Below are 21,984 nucleotides of genomic sequence, written 5' to 3'. Positions count from 1 at the left end.
TTCAAACCATTTCCTGAAAGCCTACCTATTTGACCATGATTTTGATCACCGCTCCCAAGTCCCTCTCTTCTGCCTTAGAATATAATATAATGTCAAGCAAAAGTCTAAAGTTTTATAGGTCAAGAAGTGTCTGTATGCACTTTTGATGTGATATGAACAGGTGACATTCAACCTAACCTGCCCTCTAACCCATTAACTAGGGTCGCCAACCCTCCAGGATTGGCCAAGAGTCTCCCTGAATTGAAGATCAATCTTTAGGACACAGCAGCGTGCAACCCTGGAGAAAAATAATTGGAACATTAAAGATTGATTTTGTGTCATTTTCTTTGAACATTTTGCTTTACCAGATATAAAAATATTGAAAATTTGGGGGGGAGGGGGTGCAAGTTGTTTGGATGACAGTTCAGCGTCACCCAATTGGGTAATGGAGTCTTTCTGCTTTCCAATTGGCATAGGGAGGCAGCACGTCACAAGGATGCATGTGTTGGCCGACTAATGGCTGGAACACAGAGGCAAGTCATGTGATGAAACCTCCAGGAAGAGGTGTAATCACAGTTGGTAACCCTAACCTGAACTCTACGCTATCCTTTCCTATTCCAAACTGCTGGTTTTCAAAACCCAAGATTGGTCTCACGTGACCACTACTTCATTAATTAGGTCATCTTCAGCCTCAGTGGTGCTTGGCACTGTGGGCCTTGATATCTCAACTTAGAGGAAGTCCAAATCTTGAATATTAAAAGAAGGACACAGCAAGGAAGCATAGGAGATCAGTAATTCTGCTACAACACAACAGCATACCTAATTTTAAAAAGTACTTTATGCCTATAAGCTGCTTTGGGATCTTCTGGGATCGTTAAAGGTGTTAGATAAATCTAAGCTCTTTATTTCTCAAGTTGAATAAATACAACAGCAGGCATCCCTTTTCCCAAATGCTTCCCAAGCTTTCAAACTAGGCTGGAGTTTGAGACAGTGCAGTCACTCCATTTGCAGTCTACATGATTCAGCCAATACAGTCATATCTCATGACAATAAAGCTCTCCACTTCATGAGAAAACCAGCAGGCTCTGTCTATTTCAGCAAAAATGGGCTTCCTGTTTGTTTTGGCACTAGTGCTCCTTGAGAGAAGCCCCTTGTGAACCTTCGACATCCAAATAGTCTTATTATTCAATGCACTTTTTGTAGCACAATGGAAAGCTGAAAAAGAAAGTGAGGCAAACTAATGCAAGGTCACTTGCACATCTGCAACCTATTTTCTGCAGCCACTGATCAACACTAAGAATTGTGTGACTACATCAGTGCAATTTTCCCACAATTATAGAAGGCCACTTAAGACCAATTTTTAACAAAATTTTCCAATCCCAAAGATGTCACTAATTGAGTACAGTTGAGGACTAAAAACATTTAAGGATTTCCAAGCATTTCCTTCTGTTGGATTGGGGTGGGGGGGGGGGGGGGGGGGAGAATAAGGGGAAAATAATTTCTCAACAGCAAGGCTATGAACAAAGATTTACTTCAGTTAGACAAGAGACTTCAGAGAATACATGTCACGGTTCAGCAGTGCCCTTTCCTCCATCCAAATACTTAAAAATCACCCAGCTAAATTAGTTTTCATAAGCAGAATTCTCTCTTATGAGCCGAAACCTGAAATCTGGGTTATACAAGAACTGACAAGCATAGATTATGTAGACGTTAGCTGCATTTACACTGCACCCAGTTCCAGATCCAGCTAGGTACTAAGTACTGTTTTTACTCTGCTCAGCTCTTGCCTGACGGAAATCTGCTTATCCTGTCCAGTAGACAACCTTGTTTACGTATGAATGCATGAACACACGAGCTTTCTCATAAATGGTGAAAGATGTAAATGCTTAGAAAGTATGGAGGAATTTCTGTGCTCTACATTAAAATCAGGTAACTCCAACACCGTGCTAGATACTTCATATCAAAATACATTTGACATCTTGCAAAATTCCAAAGTCAAAGTGATCTGATCTGTAATTCCTTCCTCTAATAAGTCTCACTCCACATCTGGTCAGAATCAGTTTGAATCAGATTCAGGATTTACACTGAAAATTTACTGCTGTTACAATCGAAATTAATTCAAAGAAACTGAATTTAGGGTGTACATGATCACTTAAATACATCATCTAATTTGGATTGTGAACACAATTGGAAGGTGCAAGAACAATACCAACAAAAACTCAACCATGAGTGGCATTCAGAAGATATTCCTTCTTTCCCTAAAAAATACTGGCGGACTTCTAGAATACTTTTATGGAAAAGTAGCAAATGGTAAACTTATTCACGCCTTTGGGGAAATAAATTCTCCTAAATTTGGGTAACTCAAGTTAAATTTCAAAAAATGAATCACAAACATAGCGATGACTATTCATGGAATATAAAATTAAAATACTCATTTCCAATTAATGGACCAAAAAACCGTAGGGAAGGAAATTTGCCCAAATTGCCAAAATGCATTCCCAGCATGTGAAGCTAAGCACTGGAGATAAATATCATTCTCATTATGATTACTGAACTACTGAGGCTAATAGAATATTATAGATGGGAAACCATGGTCAAGGCCAATCAAGATTATTTTGGGATTACACATCCGTTGACATCAAGGAACAATTATACACATTTTTCTCCTCAGGGCAATAAATTGGTCGGATATGATCCGCAGTGGGTCAGATACTTCGTCAGAATCATCGAATCATATTCAACACAAAACATTCTCTCCACAAACGCTGCCAGGCCTGCTGACCTTTTCCAGCACTTGGTTTTTATTATTAAGTCAGGTGATAATCGGTCTGTGGAAAAGACAGGGATTGATGAGCCTTGCATCCTTTACTTTCAATATACCAGTCATCTTTACACCCTAAAATGCATGACAATTTACTTAATCCAACAAACTGATAAATAATCGAAGAACAACAATTAATCAACTTTTTTAGTAAGTCCCAAACTGAACTGCAGATTCAGTCAAGGTTTCTAGCAGCAAAAATATTTGAGGTTTACATGCATAATAAATAGTTCCATGAGATAAAATGCTACACAAATTCATTAGTTGTGAATGGAGTTATCTTAAACCAAAATTAAGTTTAAGTTCAGGTGAGTGAGAAGCTATCCGAAGTAATTAAAAGCATGAGGCAGGTCAAAGATGGGTTGTTTCAACCTGCATTCTTTAACATTTTCTCTGAACTACCAATTGTAGTGGTTACATTGCTGAACTAGAAATCCAGAGGGCTGGATAATAATGCAGAGAACATGCTCAAATTGCAACAGAGCAGTTGGAAAATTTTAACTCAGTTTAAAGAACACAATATAAAAAAGTCAGTAAAAGTGAGTATGAAACTGAGATTGTCATAAAAATCCATGTGGTTCACTAATGTCCTTAGAAACATAAAAACTAAGAGGAATAGGCCATTCAGCCCTTCAAGCCTGCTCCACCTTTCAATATGATCGTGGTTGATCCTTTATCTCAATGCCACATTCCTGCTTTCTCTTCATACCCCTTAATGCCCCTAATGTCCAAAAATTTATCAATTTCTTTCTTGAATATGCTCAGTGACCTGGCCTCCACAGCTTTCTGTGGTAGAGGATTCCACAGCTTGACCACCCTCAATGAAGAAATCCTTCCTTATCTCAGTCCTAAATGGCCTGCCCCATATCCTGAGACTGTGGCTCCTGGTTCTAGACTTCCCCAACCACGGGAAACATCCTCCCTAGATCCATGCTGTCTAGCCCTGCTAGAATTTTATACGTTTCAATCAGATACCCCTTCATTCTTCTCAACTCTATGAATACAGGCCCAGTCGAACCAATCTCCTCATACGACAGTCCTGCACTCCCCAGTATCAGCCAAGTGAACCTTCGCTGCACTCTATGGAAAGTATATCCTTTCTTAGATAAGGAGACCAAAACTGCACACAATACTCCAGGTGTGGATTCACCAAGGCCCTGTATAACTGCAGTAAGACATCCTTGCTTCTGAACTCAAATCCTCTTGCAATGAAGGCTAACATACCACTTGCCTTTCTAATTGCTTGCTGCACCTGCCTGTTTACTTTCACTGACTGGTGTACAGGGACAGCCAGAGCCCTCTACATCCACATTTCCCAATATATCACCATTTAAATAATACTCTACCTTTGTTTTTTTTTTTTTTACACCGCAGCGTATAACGTTCACATTTATCCACATTATACTGCACCTGCCGTGTGTTTGCCCACACAACTTGTCTGAATCACCCTGAAGCCTCCTTGCATCCTCCCTACAACTCTGCCCAGTTATGTGTTGTCAGCAAACTTGGAAATATTGCATCTGGTTCCCTCATCTAAGTCATTTATATATATCATGAATAGCTGGGGCCCAAGCACTGATCCCTGCAGTACACCACTAGTCACCGCCTGCCACCCAGAAAAGGGCATTTATTCCCACTCTCCGTTCCTGTCAATCAATTCTCAATCCATACCAGTATATCACGCCAATCCCATGTGCTTTAATTTTGCCCACCAGCCTCTTATGTGGTACCTTATCAAAAACCTTCTTGAAATCCAAATGCACCACATCCACTGGTTCTCCCTTATCTATTCTACTAGTTACATCCACAAAAGTGTTCTGTTACCACGCCTTTTGTAATAAGCTCTAGCATTTTCCCCACTACTGATGTTAGGCTAACTGGTCTGTAATTCTGTTTTTTCTTTCCCTCCTTTTTTAAATAATGGGGTTACATTTGCCACCCGCCAATCTGTAGGAACTGGTCCAGAGTTTATAGAATTGACTACCATGACCATCAATGCATCTGATATTTCCAGGGCCACTTCCTTTAGTACTCTGGAATGTAGATTATCAGGTCCTGGGGATTTTTCAGCCTTTAACCCCAATACTTTCTCTGGCACTTTTTTTTTCTAAAAAAGTGATATTGATTTTCTTCAATTCCTCCCTCTCACTAAACCCTTGGTTCCCTAACATTCCTGGGAAATTATTTGTGTCCTTTTTCGTGAAGACAGAACCAAAATGTGTGTCCAATTCTTCTGCCCTTTCTTTGTTCCCCATTATAATTTCCCCGCATTTCTGGCTGTAAGGGACCTACATTTGTCTTCACTAATCTTTTTCTCTTCACATATTTATAGAAGATTTTATAGTCAGTTTTTAATGTTCCTTGCAGGTTTACTCGCATACTTAATTTTTCCCTTTTTGATCAATCTTTTTTGTTGAATTCCAAACTGCTCCCAATCCTCAGGCTTGCTGCTTTTCTGGAGGGGAGGAAACCTGCTGTTTTTACTTGGTCTGGCCAGTCTCACACCAAGCTGTTGATGAAGTGGCCTAGCGAGCCACTCAGTTGTAACAACTATTGCAGCGATTCAAGAAAAGTTACCGGTGCCTTTTCAGGGCAACCAATGAAAGGCAATAAATGAATGCCTTGCCAGAGACATATATACCCAGAGAATAACACAACATAACTGAAGTTCATTTTAGCTGTGCTGCATTTATTAAAAACAATAAAATCATCTGGATTAATTACCCACTATCATTTTATCGTTAGAAAAAAATTTCTGCCTCACTTGATCTGGTTGCTGAAACAAAAAAAATTAATGCATCCCTATAATATATTTTTAATATGACTTTCGATTGGCAGGGTAAGTGCTACTTTAAAAACTGGTTTCGGCAGTAGCACCTGTAAAGAAAGCTCATTACCTCTACCGTAAGGATGACCGCTGCAGGATCAGACAGACAATCTCAGTTAGAATTGGTCTTCAATAGATACCATTTGTAATGAAGATCTCCAGAAACAAGTCAAAATTTGTTTTGAAGAAGAGCCATATGGACTCAAAACATTAACTATTTCTCTCTCCAGCATTTTCTGTTTTTATTTCAAAATTCGTTTAATGCCTATTATGAAAAATTGATATGTTTGGTTTAAAAGAGCAGAGAGATCATCAAATTCAATTACTTTGATAGTTGAACCATTAAAAGGAGATGTTGGCCCACAGGCAGTAATGCCTTTCCCCACAACATGCAATACCAGTTGTGCTCACAGACTGTGCACAAATTTCATAGGTGTAGTTTATAAATTCAAAAAAGGTGCCCTTTGCACAAAACTCAATCAGAATTCACATCATGCACATGCGTATTATGATAGCCAATGAAAAATTTCCATCCAAGAACCTGGTCACCTAGCATGCAATTCACAAAAAAGGCATATGAATCCTTTAGTCTTATGATATAAAACTGTACTATTGGTGTATCTTGCCATATATTAATTCCATCCGCAAATAAATTTACCAGATCTAACACAATGATGTTTTCAAACTTTCACAGGGTGGAAGGAGAATGTGGTGAGCACATTCCATGGTATCCAGCAGCTGATGTTCTAATAAAAAGGATCATTGTTAGTCCTCAGCATACCATCTCAGACATATATTTACTGATGGAAGTTTTGGTTCATACAAGGCTCGGTCTGCTCACAGAAACTGTCTTCATAGGAGAGACTGGGTAAAGACAACAAGTGTCCTTCCCTCGAGTGTTAGAAGAAAGCCTGAATGGTAACAATCTCTGCATCTAAAGCGTAGTAACCTTATATGTACAGAAACTTGTTCAGATGGTTCAAAAACATCAAGTAAATACTTCAGGCCCCCCTGAAGACCACACAAGGACACGTGCCATAAGTACAATAAATACAAATGCTTGCAAAAAAAAAAAAACCCAAAAGCATATGAATTTACTTCACAGTTAGTACTGGCACTCTAGCAATGCGCTGCTGTTGGGATTGCAATTTAGCTTAAGTGTCTACTTTAACCTAATTAGAACTTCTGCTACCCAAACTTCATCTCCTCTCTCCACCTTATTAGAATCTTACTTTGATCTTATGTCAAGGTTAGATCATAATCTCTTTTGATTGTTTTTGTGATTCATCCTAGTTTTGAGTAAAAAGTTGTCCAGCTCTCTTTTGACAGCTCTCCAACAAATATGGTATTCCTTTAACATCTTAACTTACAAACTCCATTCTTAGGTATATAGCTCTGGATAGAACGGTAATCAAAATGGGAAGTCTAATTCACGTCATTATTATTTTCTTGGGAGTGGAACATAAAGCCCAAACTTCACTAGTTAATTTTCTATTTGAGCTCCAACTCTGAAGTCATAGATGGAGCAAAAAACAAACTCTGAATCTAATGATATGCAGGGTCATCAAAAATGAAAATAGGGACCATTGTTATGATCCTCAGCTGAGGTTACCATTGAACAAGCCTTACCCCCAAGGTCAAACCCAGTTTGAGAGATCCTAACCTTTATTTGTTTGTTTAGATTCATGGAGAAGGGTTACTAAACAGTCAGCTAATGAACTTCTAACAAAAGCATAAAACATTTAATAAACAAGAACTGTATTACAATACTCCATCCACAACTATGCCTTTACAGATAGACAGATTTATGAGGATAGCTTTTGTAACTTGTTATGTTACACTTTATTGTTCACAGTAAGTGCAGTCCATGTAAGTCAATTGACAACCTGTGGTCAGACACACCAAACTCTGAAACCAAGTGACAGATACCACCCCAGACAAATGCTATGGCTCTCCCCTCAACTCTTCCCCCAGGCTCGACTTACCATGAGCCAATCAGTCTCAATGAATTCAGTCTTTCACACAAAGTTTCCAATCTCCACTTTCCAAGAACTCGCTTTGGAATCTTCTCCCAAACCGATGCTTTCCAGCAAGGAGTTTTGAACACTCCTTCTGATGTTCCTCTCCCTGGATCACGACATGCATTCAAGCTTCCTTCCATGCACTCACTCTCACCGATTCAGCTGTCAACAGTACACCACTGCTTCACTTGCCCATAGCAAAGAGTTACAGACCTCAAGTTGCCTCTCTGAACTTTCTGACTTCTCACAAGCTTTTATATCATGTTAACTCTGCTTCCTGCAGCTTGAAGCCTTTCTCTCTGCTCCTCACACTTCACTTAACAGAACCTTTTCCAGGTTCCTGTCCTTCCTTTAACTGGAAGGCCTGCTTGGGACTTTGTCCAGTTTCACTTCCCTGGACTTTGGGGATTTTCTTCCTTAGGACTAGCTATCTGCCCCTTTTAGGTTGCTTCTGCCTGGCAGCTGTCTTCAAAACTGAATTCAAAAGCTGCTGTTTCTAGTTTCTTGTGTGCATCTGTAGGAGGGACCTGCCTCTCTGGACCAGCCTCTCTGAACCCTTGTTGCTAGGGAACAGCCCAGTTCTTCTACTCGTGTTTTTGCTTAACTTCTTACATGGTCTTAAAACCCTCATCAGAAGTGCAGGCACCTTTTAAAGTGAAACTAAAACTCAACTTGACCAACACACAGATACAGAAATACAAATCAAACAAACATTAAAGCTAAAACTCATTCCTAACATCCACAAATATCAATATAACAAACTATTTCCTAACACCATTAAAAGCAACCAAGGTTTAGAATAAGTCAAATCTCTTAACTGCAATAAAAAAAGAGAATGTCAGCTAAATAGAGTGATTCACTCAAGCTAAAGATGAAGATAACAGAACTTGCCAAGTAAAATCTTCATTACAGTAGAAATTAGAAGTCAGAAGTGATATTCGACCAGACAAGCAAAGGAAAGGAAGAGGTTAAGTAGCAGCCAAACATGCATTTTATCCTTGATGTATATGGAAGAACAGACATAGTCCCAAATATACAACTGGCAGGAATGGATTGAAAATAATTTAGCTTTGGTCAGGCAAAAACAATAAAGCCCACTCATTAAGCTCAAAAAACCTTGAGAACAACTCCCCCCATTGTGAACAGAATAACCAAAAAATGGTAGCCATGCTCACCTGACAAGCAATACCTCGTCACCCCATTCTTACTTAGTGTGTTGACACCATCAACTCTATCCCTGCTTGCTCACCTCTTTATCCTCCTACTTTCTGTGCAATATCACAGGAGATCAAGTAGTGTTAATAAAAACCTTTATTAATCTTTGCTCATGAGGTCAAAAGTTTAAAATCTTCAAATGATCAATGCTGATCTTTCCTGAATTCTGATGTATGAATATTTTTATTTGAAGGTGAGACATCCAAATCAGTTCAATACATTTCACTCAGTTTACTGAATCTAACCACATAAACCCAAACCAAAATGTACAAAACACTGATCCATGTGACCAAATTAACTAAATGGTTAGATCCTGGAGTAGTATTTATCGCATGGTAATTTACTACTTCAAACACAGTACAATGGGAGGATCCACATGAACTGCTATAACCTTGCTGCTTAATAGGTAATCAAAGAACTCCAGTTTTTCTTCAAAAATATATCTTCCACAAAAAGTAATAAGGCTGTCCCATATTTCTTGACCAACTAAATTAGATTCAGGTCTCTTTCTACATCAACTCTTACTACTCATCTAACCCTAGATATTAAATGGAGACATAGCTTAATGGAAGACACCTGACCAAAATATTTTGATTTCCAAAGCCTCTATTCAATCAGAGTCATATTTATACAAGCTTTGTTTAGCAATACAGTCTTGGAAACTCCACAAAATGGCTGCTACTCTTACTGAATGGTATCAGTCAGAGCACAATTTTTGTTTAGTTTCATATCTCATACAACTTTCCCAGGTGGATTTGAGGGGGGGCAAAGAAGAGAATATCAATATCTCGGGTGGGGCACAGATGATGATGCAAATGAAATCAAAGTTGATGCTCTTCTGGCTTTCCCTCCAAGAATAAGCATTTCCAAACTCACTGGTGGCTTCCCAGCGGGTTCTCAATGAAATCAAGACGACATGCGAATTAGGAGCAGGCGTCAGTCACTCAGCCACTCAAGCCTGCTCTGCCATTCAATAAGATCATGGCTGATCTGATCCACATTCTCACCTACAACCTTTCAACTCCCTTGCTGATCAAGAATCTAACTCTGCCTTAAAAATATTCAAAGGCCCTGGTTCCACTGCCTTTTGAAGAGGAGAGTTCCAAAGGCTCTCAATCCTCAGTAAAAAAAAAAATTGCCTCATCCCTATCTTAAATGGGAGACCCCTTATTTTTAAAAAGTCACCCTTAGTTCTACAATCGCCCATTTCTGGATTCTTCCACATTGACCCTGTCAAGGCCCCTCAGGATCCTGCATGTTTCAATCAAGTTGCCTTTACTCTTCTAAAGTCCAGCAGATACAAGCCAAGCCTGTCCAACCTTTTCTCATAAGACAACATGCCCATTCTAGGTATTAGTTTAGAAAACTTTCTCTGAACTGCTTCCAATGCATTTACATCCTTCCATAAATGAGACTAATACTGTACATAGTACTCCAGATGTGGTCTCACCAGTGCCCTGTACAACTGAAGCATAAACTCTCTACTTTTGTATTCAATTTCCCTTGTAATAAACAAAATTATTAGCTTTCCTAATTACTTGCTGTACATGCATACTAGCCTTTTTTTAATTCATGCACTGGAACACCCAGATTGCTCTGCATCCCAGTGCTTAGTAATCTCATTTAGATAATACGCTTTTCTATTGCTCCTGCCAAGATGGGCAATTTCACATTTTCCCACATCATACTTCATTTGCCAGATCTTTGCCCACTCACTTAACCTATTGATATCCCTTTGTAGCCTCATGTCCTCTTCACAACTTACTTTCTTACCTATCTTTGTCGTCAGCAAATTTAGCAATCGTATCTTTGATCCCTTCATCCAAGACATTTATGTAAATTGTAAAAAGTTGAGGGCCCAGCATCAATCCCTATGGCACACCACTCGTTATATCTTGCCAACCAGAAAATGACCCATTTATGCTTGTTTCCTGTTAGCTAGCCAATCTTCTATCTATGCCAATACGTTAACCCCTACACCATTTCTTGAATGTTACTCATACCCTGTATAGTGAAGACCAATGCAAGATACTTGTTCGGTTCATCTGCCATCTCCTTATTTTCCATTATTAATTCCCAGACTCACTTTCTTTTGGACTAATGCTCACATTGTTAACTCTTTTCTTTCTAAATTTCTATAGAAACTCTTACAACGCCTTTATATTTTCAGCTAGCTTTCTCTTGTACTCTAATTTTTCCCTCCTTATTAACGTCATTCTTTGTTTTATTTAATATTCTGTCCAATCTTCTGATCTGCCACCCATCCTTGTGCAATTATATGTTTTTAAGTTTGATACCATCCTTAACTTTTTTAGTTAACCACAGAAGGTAGATACTCTCCTTGGATTCCACTCCCCAGCCCCTCCCCCAGGCTGGAATATATCTATTCTGTATATTCTGAAATGTCCCCTTGTCTGCCACTGCTTCTCTAGTGACCTATCCCTAACCTAATTTGCCAGTTCACTTTAGCTAGTTCGACTTTCATGCCCCCATTATTGCCATTATTTAAGTTCAAAATACTAGACTTGGACTCACTCCTCTCTCCCTCAAACTGAATGCAAAATTCAATCATATTATGATCACTGCTACCTAGGGATACCTTCACTATGGAGGTCATTAATTAATCCTATCTCATTGCACAATATCAGGTCTAGTGTAGCCTGCTCTCTGGTTGGCGCCAGAACATGCTGCCATAAGAAACTCTCTCTCAAAAACATTCTATGAATTCTTCATTGAGGCTACCTTTGCTCATCTGATTTTTCCAGTCATTATGTAGATTGATCATGGGGGATTTTATCACCAAATCTTTCTGACAAGCTCCATTATTTTTCTTTCTACCTCGTCCTATGTGCTTACTGTTAAGGGGGCCTGTACACCACTCCCACAAGTGAATTCTTACCTATTTCATTTCTCATCTCTACCCAAACCGCTTCTATATCCTTGTTTCCAGAACTTGGTTCATCCCTCTCTATTGTGCTAATTCCATATTAATTAACAGAGCCACCCCTCCAACTTTTCCTTGCTTCCTGTCCTAAAATGTAATGTATCCTTCAATGTTCAAGTCCCAATCAAAGCCACGTTCAAACTGAAGTTCTGCTATAACTGGACAAAGACTTTAAAAGAGACTGAAGCTGTGTCTGCCTGTGACCCTGAACAAATGAATTTTCTGGCAATATCTGAGAAGCTGATACCTCGTTATCAATGAGGAGACACTAATGACCCTTGTGCCTGCAGAGATCAAATTCAAAAGGGAATTATCCAAAGGCCATGTACATTTCCTAAACCAGGCCTGGCCAATGGAGACTACCAGCATGCTAGATTAAAAGGACCCTGTAACCTAATTACAAATGACTGAGACACTAACAATCTCAAGAGTCCAGATAAAGGAATATACAACCTTTGTCAAAGCCAAAGTGGACAAGTGTGAATTATCATGTGGCCATCCTCCCATTAATCTGCCCCCCAAAAGCTGGGAGAACCAGTCACGCTGTCTTGCTGTACTGCCAATCAATCAATCTACCATTTTCCATCTAGCAAGCAGTTCAGAAAAAGGGCTCTCCCCAGGTTTGAATATCTGCTTTTAAATTAAACACATTCCTGTCCATAACAGGTTCAATACTTTATACACACCCGTAAATAAAAAAAGTTAGATTTACCAATTATTAATTGATCATTTATCCATGTATAAAAATGTTAGTTGGGATTAGTTGCTCAGTCAATTGAGTAATAGTTTAAATATGGAGAGCCAATTGAAAACAAGTATTTTAGCTCCAGGTAAGCACTGCAGGAATTATTCCTGGAAGCATGATCAGCCCAGCATTTTCCCTCAGCCCAACATTTTCCCTCAAGTCATAAAGGTAAGTTGAGTTGATGATGCCAGTAATCAGTTCTATCCAGAAGGGCTCTGTTAACGAAGGAGACAGTGCCAAAGCACGGAGGAACTGAACAACAGCAAGGCTTGGACTGACAGCTGAGAGGTAACATTTGCAACACAATTGCCAGGAATGATCAGGTTGCACCAGGAATAGCCAACCAGCAGTCTACACTCACCGCCACCCCCCTCCCTGACTTAACAGCACGACTATCAATATCTTGCATGTAACCAATTGGAACTTAAAACTGAATCATTCATAACAGCATGGTTATGTGAACAGGGCATGGACTGGGTACACTGCTACTACAAATGGCCCACATTCTGTTCCTTCAAAGCTCCTTTATCATCTACAAAGTTGTGGTTGCACCCATTTACCAGGTTGGGTGCAACCACAACATGCAAGTAGCTCAGTATCACTTAGGAAGAAACAGTTTGCTTGAATGGCACAGTACATGAACAGGGTCAATACTCACCCCCTCCATCACTGTGGCCACAGCGTACAATGTGCATTTTCAACAACTCAGTTATTTTGATACCACTGTTCAACTGTCACCACTCTCACCAAGGTGCAGCAATGTCATTAGAACAGCATCCCCTTCAGTCTTGGACGCATGTTGCCATTCCTTCAGTTGCTGGGCGAACACTCTGGAATTTCCTACCGAATGTTTTTAGGATAAAAGTTGCAGTGGTTTAAGGAAAAAGCCCACCAGCATTTTCTCAGAATGACTACAAATGGGAAATAAATGCAGCCTTGCTTACATCCTAAAAACAAAATAAAGTTTTCTCCGCCTCCAACTTTCTATGTTTTACTTGCAGATCTTCTTGCACTTAAAATTCATTTAAGTTGGCAATCTGAATCTGCAGCAAAATTAGTTTCCACTCGAGTTACCTAACTTCTGTAAGAAAAAAGTCAATTGTGTCTGTAACGCTTATGTATTGTTATTTCACATTGGTGAAACATGTTGCAAATTACAGCAAAGATTTCAAATTTCTCAAATCCTAAAAGGGATAGAAGCAAAACTAGTTAAATAAAAACACAGCACTGGGAAATTAACATAATTGCATGTAAATTTATCCACTGAAAAACAAACAGTCCATCATTTCATATGTCACAGATGCTCTGGATCAGTTGCTTCATTTATTAAATTATATGTTTTGTCATCAAGGTATTCCAGAAAATTCAAATTCTTCCTTTCATATTGTCTCAGATCTATAGATAGGCTTTGTTCCACTTGTTGCAAATATCTAGGTCATGGTTAATGTGTTTTAAGAATATAACTTCTGGCTTTAGGAATTAAAGTTTAACTGAAGTAAACTGACATCCGCAATCCTTGAAGTAAGGGCAGTCCAGAGAGATGTTTTTGCTTTGGGAGTTCAAGCTAAATTAGTTTAAAAGCATTATGTAAACCTTAAAGGGTTGTAAAATACATTTTTCTTCAGATCAAAGAAGGAATTTTAAATGAGGTATATTTAACCTAAAGATCTCTTCAAGATCATCCCAGAACATGCCATGCCATCATGGAGATGGGTGGAGTTTAGAGAGGTTTTCTGGGTGCTTGCTGAGAGCGTAATTAGTTGTAGCTTAGATTGTGTTCACTGAGAGAAGACAGCCAAAGTCAATGACAGTTAGTTAGGCCTGCAGTGTAAGCAGAGAAAAAGCTAACCTCATCGTTCACCTCGTGAATTGCAGGTCGAGTTCAACCTCAGTTTGAATTTCATGAGGGAAATTAAGCTGGATGATTGCCCAGTTTGAAGCTAGTAGAAAAATCTGCAGTTATCTTCACAAACTTTTGTGGCAAAAGAAAGTAACTAGCAGATTAACTTAGAAGGCAACCAGAACAAGGGACTGAGGCATCCACAGGCAAGAGGCAATAAACAGAGTCTCACTTCAGAATAGCTTGATCAGAGGAGAATTGAAGTAAATTCCAGAAAACTATGGCATAGTTTGGTTGTTCTCAACAGAAGCAGATAACTCAAAAGAATTCTTGTGGAAAGTAAGTGGTAAAACTGAGTGCATAACATACAGTTAAAAAGCACACTGTCTAATAATGCTTGCTTTGTTTAAACCTTATATACAATAAAGTTATTGTTTAAAAACATGAAATCTTGTGTAGTTCTGTTAGTTAAAATGAGGTGCTCAGATTTCTCTAAGTGTCAACAATCCCCAATAGGGTCATAAAACAACATTGAGTGCTTAATGGTGGGTGAAAAATTATTGGTCAATAGAACTTACTTAAACTTAACCAAAGGTTGACATCCAAGGATATTAGAAGTATCTAAGGAACAGAGTGGTGGCTGAGACTGTACCCGTTTAAAATTCCATGAGACAGAAATTTGTTTGAGTCAAAGGGTGGAAAGTTTGACACAAAAAAAGGTAACCTTAAAGTTATACACATGTTGGTCTTACTTCAATAGTTACTAAACTACCAGATGACACAGCTAAGCAACTGGAGAACCACAGGTTATTCTGAGCTGGTCAACCTAACCAACTTTATATAATATTTTTAAATAACAGAGGATACCAGCAAGTGGTGTTCCAAAGAGTATATGTTAAGGCCACTCTGTTACACATACACTGAATGAACTGCACTGACATTTACTAAGGTAAATTATGATGGGGGCAAGAGTGTAAAAGCCTGCAGGACAGGCAGGTATGTGGCATGGGGAGTTTAAAAAAGGATGGACATAAAGTAATACATTTTTGGAAGCAAGAATGTTTATGTAATGTTTCTTGAAAAAAATTTAAACTGTAGGTATAGCAAGTAGAGAAGTCCCCCCAAAAAAGCAAAGAGAATGCTGGTGTCCAATGACATACAATAGAATATCAAAAAGATAATGCTGAACTTACACGGAACCTTAGTTGGGCTGCAGCTGGGAACATTATGTATCGCCTTGAGCACGATATGTAACAGCTGCAGGCCATTCAGCCCCTTGAGCCTTTTGTGCCATTCAATTAGATTACGGCTGATCTGTACCTCAATGATATTTACCCGCTATTGTTCCTTATCCCTGGACACCCATACCCAACTGAAAAAACTATTGATTTCAGTCTTAAAGTTCAATCGATCCAGCATCCACAGCCTTTCAATGAAGCAAGATCTAAATTTCCATCAACCAGTGTGTGAAAATGTGCTTCTTAATTTCATTCTTAAATGACCCAACTCTAATTTCAAAATTATGCCCTCGTTTTGGATTTCCCTACGAAAGGAAACCATTTCTCTATATCTACCCTATCAAACCCCTTCATAACTTTAAACACTTTGATCATAATCATTCTTTCTAAACTTAAGCCAAGCTTATATAGCCTGTCCTCATAATTTAACCTTTTAAACCATGGTGTGCACTCTACACCTTCCAAAGCCAATATATGATTCCTACGGTTTGGTGCTCAAAACTGAACACAGTATTCCAATGGGGTCTGACCAAGACTCTGCTCAATTGAAGCAGCACTCTTATCACCTTAGAATTCCAACCCCTTTCTGAGATAAAGGCCAGCATTCCATTAGCCTTCTTGATTACTTTTTGTGCCTGTGCAATACCTTCATAGTAAAAGCAATTGAAAAGGGTTGTTTATTTATTCACTGCAATGTTATCCAGTATTAATTAGAAAACAGATTCACTGGAATTGCTATAGTTGAGGAGTAAAACCAAGAGGTCCCGTTTCTGGACAAGATGATAACGAGCATGTATAAATCTAAGATCCTTACTAAAAGATCTAGAAAGGATAGAAAGCCCCTTTACAAAGGAAGGGTCAGAATGTGAAATGCTTTGCCACAAAGTCTTGAAGCAGAGTTCATAAAAAAAATATAAAAAGTGAATGAGACAAGTTGTAGACAGAACATTTATTTCCATTGGCATGAAAATCGATAAAATAGCATAAATTTATGAGAATGAAGGGAGAAGTTAGGAGATTTTAATTATGTAGAAGTTTGTTAGAACAGAAACAGAATACATAGAGTTTTTTTTCAAAAAAAAAAAGGGTCTAAATGGATAGACTTTTCCAAAAAACCAAGACACGAAAGTCTAAATGATTTCCTCGTGTTATAAAATTCAATGATTCTGGTTGCTTGTAAAGAGGGGAAGGGTTGGCTGACATCCAGGTAGATGCAGACTGGACGAGTTCTATACTGTAACATACCATAATTGCTGTTCGCTCTTCAACACTGCTGGTGTCCTGCATGAAAGTCAGCTGTGGCTCAGTTGGTAACACCCAAGTCACATGGTTCCAGGTTCAAGCTTGTTGAGCACAAAAATCAAGGCTGCCAATCCAGTGCAAGTGCCAAGGGATTGCTGCACTCTGGAGGTGCCATTTTTCACCTGCCTGTTTGTGGGAATGTAAAAGAAACTACAAACCTATTTTGAAGAAGAGCAGGGGAGTTATCAGTGATGTCCTGGCCAATATTTATCCCTCATTCAACATCACAGGTTGTCTGATTATCACATTGCTATCTGTGGGAGCTTGCTATGCTTCAACTGGTTGCATGTTTCCTATATTACAACAGAGACCACACTTCAAAAGTACTTCATGGGCTGTAAAGCACTGAGATCTCCAGTGATGGTGAAAATCATTATACAAATACTAATCTATTTTCCCTTTTATTATGGATCCTCATCCCCTTAGTTTTATTGAAAAAGTAGAATTAAGATGTGGGCAGGTCATGTGGGGAAGAAAAACACCAAAAATAAAGCAGAAAAATGGCAGGGAAGGAAAGAAATAGGAAAATAGAAGTTTTAAAAGCTACATTTACAATAGCAATATTCCAAACAAGCATGAAGACAGCAGATTTAATCTAACTGTTTAAAAAGAATGCACATCCCTTAATCTTCACCCCTTGGGTAAATTTATGAAATGCTTCAATAAGTTAATTAAAACAAGTGTGTCTTGTGAGAATTCACTTCATTAGCTTCAGACATTTGCCATCAAGATACTTCTAATTTACACTTTTTGCCACCACCCTCAAAATAAACAAATGATCATTCAAATTTGCCAAAAAACTTGCAGCATTTGTTGCAAGCAGTCAGGCATCTGACAGACAAACCAACACCACATTTGAAAGATTCTCCTAAGCAAGTTGCTGATGAATCGAGACTCACTGTAAAGTTTCTACTTGCCTAAGGCCAAGTGCATGCATTCTCCCTTGAGAGACATCTCTCAAACCCAAGTCTGGAAAGTCTAAATGCAGATTGGCAAGTTAAACCTTTGGGATATAGTACTGCTGAGTTAATCATCTAAAACTGCTCAACTTGGCTCGATGATTTGTACCATTTGTCCTTTTAAGCTTGGGACATCCAAGTAGGAAAAATCCTGCTCCCCAGATTCCAGTGAATCAAACTGGTTGATCAGTGCCTTTGGTTAGAGAGGAGCTGCTTAGTACAAGACTAAGGAGTCTGCCACAAAGAGTTGACTTGACTCCAAACACTCGGTCATCTATGCTACCTTGAAGCTACCTAGGCCCCAACAGACGCTAGTTGGCCAGACAACCAGCAAGTGCAGATGTGAGCCTTCAACATGTAGACATGAAGAGCTCTTAACAAGTGGCACATGTATCTGGGTTGCTCAAATGTCCACTGGCACTGTTTTCCTGATCCCACACAACACATCCAATCAAATGGTAGTTCCACAGTTCTCAATGCAGAGCTTCAACAACAATTGTTTGTCTTTTTGTAACCCAATGATAGTTGGCATAAAAACCTGGATATATGCCTGCTATTTTGATATCTGGTCTCCAAATAACGTATTCCAGCAGTTATCATCTCAAATCTCAGAACTTCCAAATCAACTATAGGCTGGACACCTGTTTTCACCTTGATGGTCTAGATGGTCAACTCCAATGGCTGATACCAAGCTTACTCATCAACAGCATAGTGTAGGTCTTCAAGGTAAGGGGTCTTGAATAAAGGGGAATGCCTATGAGACAGCCTTTCCCCTTCCATGATGTAATTATACAAATTTTGTTTCTCCTCCAGAAACTAAGTTGAATTATTGACTCAGCTGAAGCAATAACACCATATGTAAAATGTCCACCAAAGCCATCACAGTAATGAAAACACACACACACACACAGGGTATGATGCAGGAAACTGGCCCCAACCAGCCTGTATAGCAGCAAGACATTTTATGCAATTCTATTAAAGATTCTGCCAAAAGATGCAGTAAAAAGTGTTATATCAGATAGGAGTGCTAACAGTACTCAAGACGTGTTCTATCTGACCTGTAATTTGACACTGTCACTGGTTACTTACATTTATTAGAATTTCATTTACAGTTGTTTTTTGCTGTTTTATATCAAATCTAATGACATGGTCCACTGGGAATTATATTTACAAGTCAGAACATAGATATATTTACTTCATTTGAAGCAAAGAAAGCAAGCAAGTACAGGTTTAAACTATTTTTGTACTTCTACGTTGAAAATATTTATCTCAAAAATACCATGAAATGAGACAGTAAATTTCCTGGGGGTGGAAAGTTTAATTTAAATTTCTTACTAAATTAAATAAATTAAGAAAAAGAGATGTTAAAGAAAATAGCTATTTGCAAACATGGGTTAGATTCCATACCGTACTCCATTAATTTCTAGAATATTTTACAGGAATTTTGTTGCAAGTGAAAGTCATAAGTTTTAAAAATCCATCATGTAGCTTTGAAATGAAAGAAATTACTAGGGATACAAACATTTTAGTTACAGAGTGGCAAAAAAGCTCATGGGTCCAAATAGCATACTCTTGCTCATATTTCTTAAGTTCTTATGAAAAATTTTTAAAGAAATACTCCATATGTTCTCTAGTAGGTTATATAAAACTGGATAGATAATAATGCTGCAATAGATAGGCACAGTTATTATTCTTAGAAGGTTACAGATAAAAAAAATTAATGGAATAGTCAATTGTGTGTAATGAGCAAATTGGGATGATTTATATAAAAGGTGCAATGAGCTTATTTCAAGATAATTTTGGAATTAAATAGTTTTTGAAGCAGCCAGCTGCACAAATTATATTTAAGAGCCTCCAGACTGGCCGTTAGTTCACACGGTTTATTTTTTTAGTAAACTACGAATAGTTTTCTTAATCACAGGGATCAAAAAAAAATTGTGCATGTACACAAACATTATTGAAAATATTTTATTTTCCCAGTGTAGCTGATACTCCTTTCAGAACAGAAATACTTTCAGGGCTTAAATTTCGATCTGCATTAATTGTAATTACTCCATTTACCTGACCGGTATTTTGGGGAATTCCTATAATGTCAATTTTCCTCAAGTTCCTTATTTTACAAAAATAAAGCCAAACGCATAGCTGCACAAATCCTACATCATGCAAAAAAAATTGACGCAACAACTAGGTTGCAGTAAGTTAACATTTGTGGTGGTGTACATTCAAGTCATCCTGCATGTTATATAAAACTAGCCGCTAGAAAATCTCAGACGCCATCTAAAGGATTTGCATGTTATTCCAACAAAATATCCCACCTGCACTTTCACACGCACAGGAACTTTCTGCCTAACTTGTCCTTTCCAGCTCTCCTTGCTTCCGGAGCTTATTATACGGCTCGTTCCTCAACAGGTTGGCTTGTGCCTTGATCCTTTCACACGGCAGCGAGGGGGATTAATTTACTGCAATCTCCTTTCCACAGCCTCAGGCCAAAGTACTTTTCGCCCTCCGCTCTACCGGGGGGATTAAAGAATGTAACATTCCCGCATGAGTGAAGTGCATTTTTCCAGGGCGCTTTCTAAGACACGCCACAGTTATTAGTCCCGATCCCTGTGTTTGGTTTTAATTCACCCAACCTTGCTACAATCGGAAACTCGGGGAGAAAGAATCAATCCCTATACAATCTGAGAATAAAATAGAAGTAAAGCACAACCCAGGCACAGAAACTATATGGTTTAGCTTATATTCAATTCGATAATTTTTTTTTACATTCTAGATGAAGGTTTATTCTCTGGAAGTGACCACTCAAAACTTTTAAGCCCAAGAATCGAAACACCTGAAAAGAAAAGTCAAAAAACAAGGCAAAATGCGTAGAAGCATCACAAGTTAGATGTGCTTCTGTACGGGGGAAACTGTATCACAGGTTAGACTGAACGGATCGTGTAAATCTCCCACGCTTCACATTTGGGGGTTTACCTTGGAGCAAATAAGACTTAAACGGCGTTTAACACTGCACCGACTTACCAGCTCTCCGTTTGCCAGTGTGCAGAATGTTAGAGTCAGGAGGAGCCAGGCGTTCTCCATCCTCCCCCTGCTGCTGCTACTGCTGTGCGGATGGCGGAGCTTGCAGCCCGGGGGGCTCGCGCCTCTCTCTGGAATGTCCCGGGGATCACACCGCGTTCTTTCGGCAAAGACCGGCTTTCCGTGTCCGAATCAGCAGCTTCCCACTCAGCAAAACTCCCCGCAAGCAAGCACTCTCCACCTCCAAAGAATATTCTTCCGCGGACTTTATCCTCACGCGCTTCTCTTCAAATTCTCTCTCCCTAATTGAATGTAATGCAAATTTTGAGTATATAATTAAAATAAAAACGCTTCAATGATTGCAAAAAGAGAGCTCCCGTCTCAAGAGATTATGGCACTCCTTACCTAAACCTCCTGAAATAACCTCTACATTCGTCAGCTGCGCGATTAAAGTGGGAAAAAAAACTCATTGAGTCAAGCAGACGCGTGCGCAGCTCTGCTTTGAAGGGGCAGCTTGATTTTGCTTCACATAGCCAATCGGGATAAAGCATTGCAGCGCCGCCCAGATAGCGGAGCATGGAGGTGAAAGCAGGTTTAAAGGGTTATCTAGTACATTGCACAAGATATGTGCAAAGTAGAGAGAGACATAAGATGATACAATAGAATAGTGGGACACACTTCATCTAGGTAGGAGTGAAGCTGGTTTCATTCAGGAGAAGCAAGAGCTTTTTGCTGAAGTTTCCCATCTTTCTGCTGTAAAGTCAATACTTTACCTGAATATTCGTTAATGAATGTTGTCTTATTAAATAGCCACGTGCGCAATATGCTTTTCTTCAGCGAAACTTTAGGTGAAGATTCCTTGCCTACAAAGAGAAACAAATCCAAATGTGTCATAACCCAATGTAAAACCAAAGAAAACCCTGGGTTTGTGGATCTGGCAATCCAACCGCACTAAAACCAGTGAGGTGTTTCTTTCTACACATGATATCCACGAACAAGTCCCTATCACTGTCACTGTCCCGATTAGAAAAGTGGAGGCAATTTAAGTTTTGCTTATCCTTGAAAAAATTCGGGC

At 38.9% G+C, this 21,984-nt stretch overlaps 1 protein-coding gene across 1 annotated transcript in view; it reads right to left on the bottom strand.

Annotated features, from left to right (window-relative positions):
* Positions 1-21,406, bottom strand: part of LOC121278836 (syndecan-2-like) — a 102,528-nt gene extending 81,122 nt beyond the window's left edge. The window contains exons 1-2 of the mRNA XM_041189295.1: positions 21,315-21,406; positions 20,913-21,211 (exon numbers count right to left, since the gene is read on the bottom strand). Coding sequence (XP_041045229.1) covers positions 20,913-20,972 — 60 coding nt within the window. The 5' untranslated portion in view covers positions 20,973-21,211; positions 21,315-21,406. The remainder of the gene's footprint in view (positions 1-20,912; positions 21,212-21,314) is intronic.
* Positions 21,407-21,984: the final 578 nt, after the last annotated feature.

Source organism: Carcharodon carcharias, chromosome 6 (assembly GCF_017639515.1).
Source record: "Carcharodon carcharias isolate sCarCar2 chromosome 6, sCarCar2.pri, whole genome shotgun sequence".
In the NCBI taxonomy this organism is placed as follows: Eukaryota; Metazoa; Chordata; class Chondrichthyes; order Lamniformes; family Lamnidae; genus Carcharodon; species Carcharodon carcharias.
The sequence above is the reverse complement of the archived record's forward strand: the minus strand, read 5'-3'. Positions and strand labels throughout refer to the sequence as shown.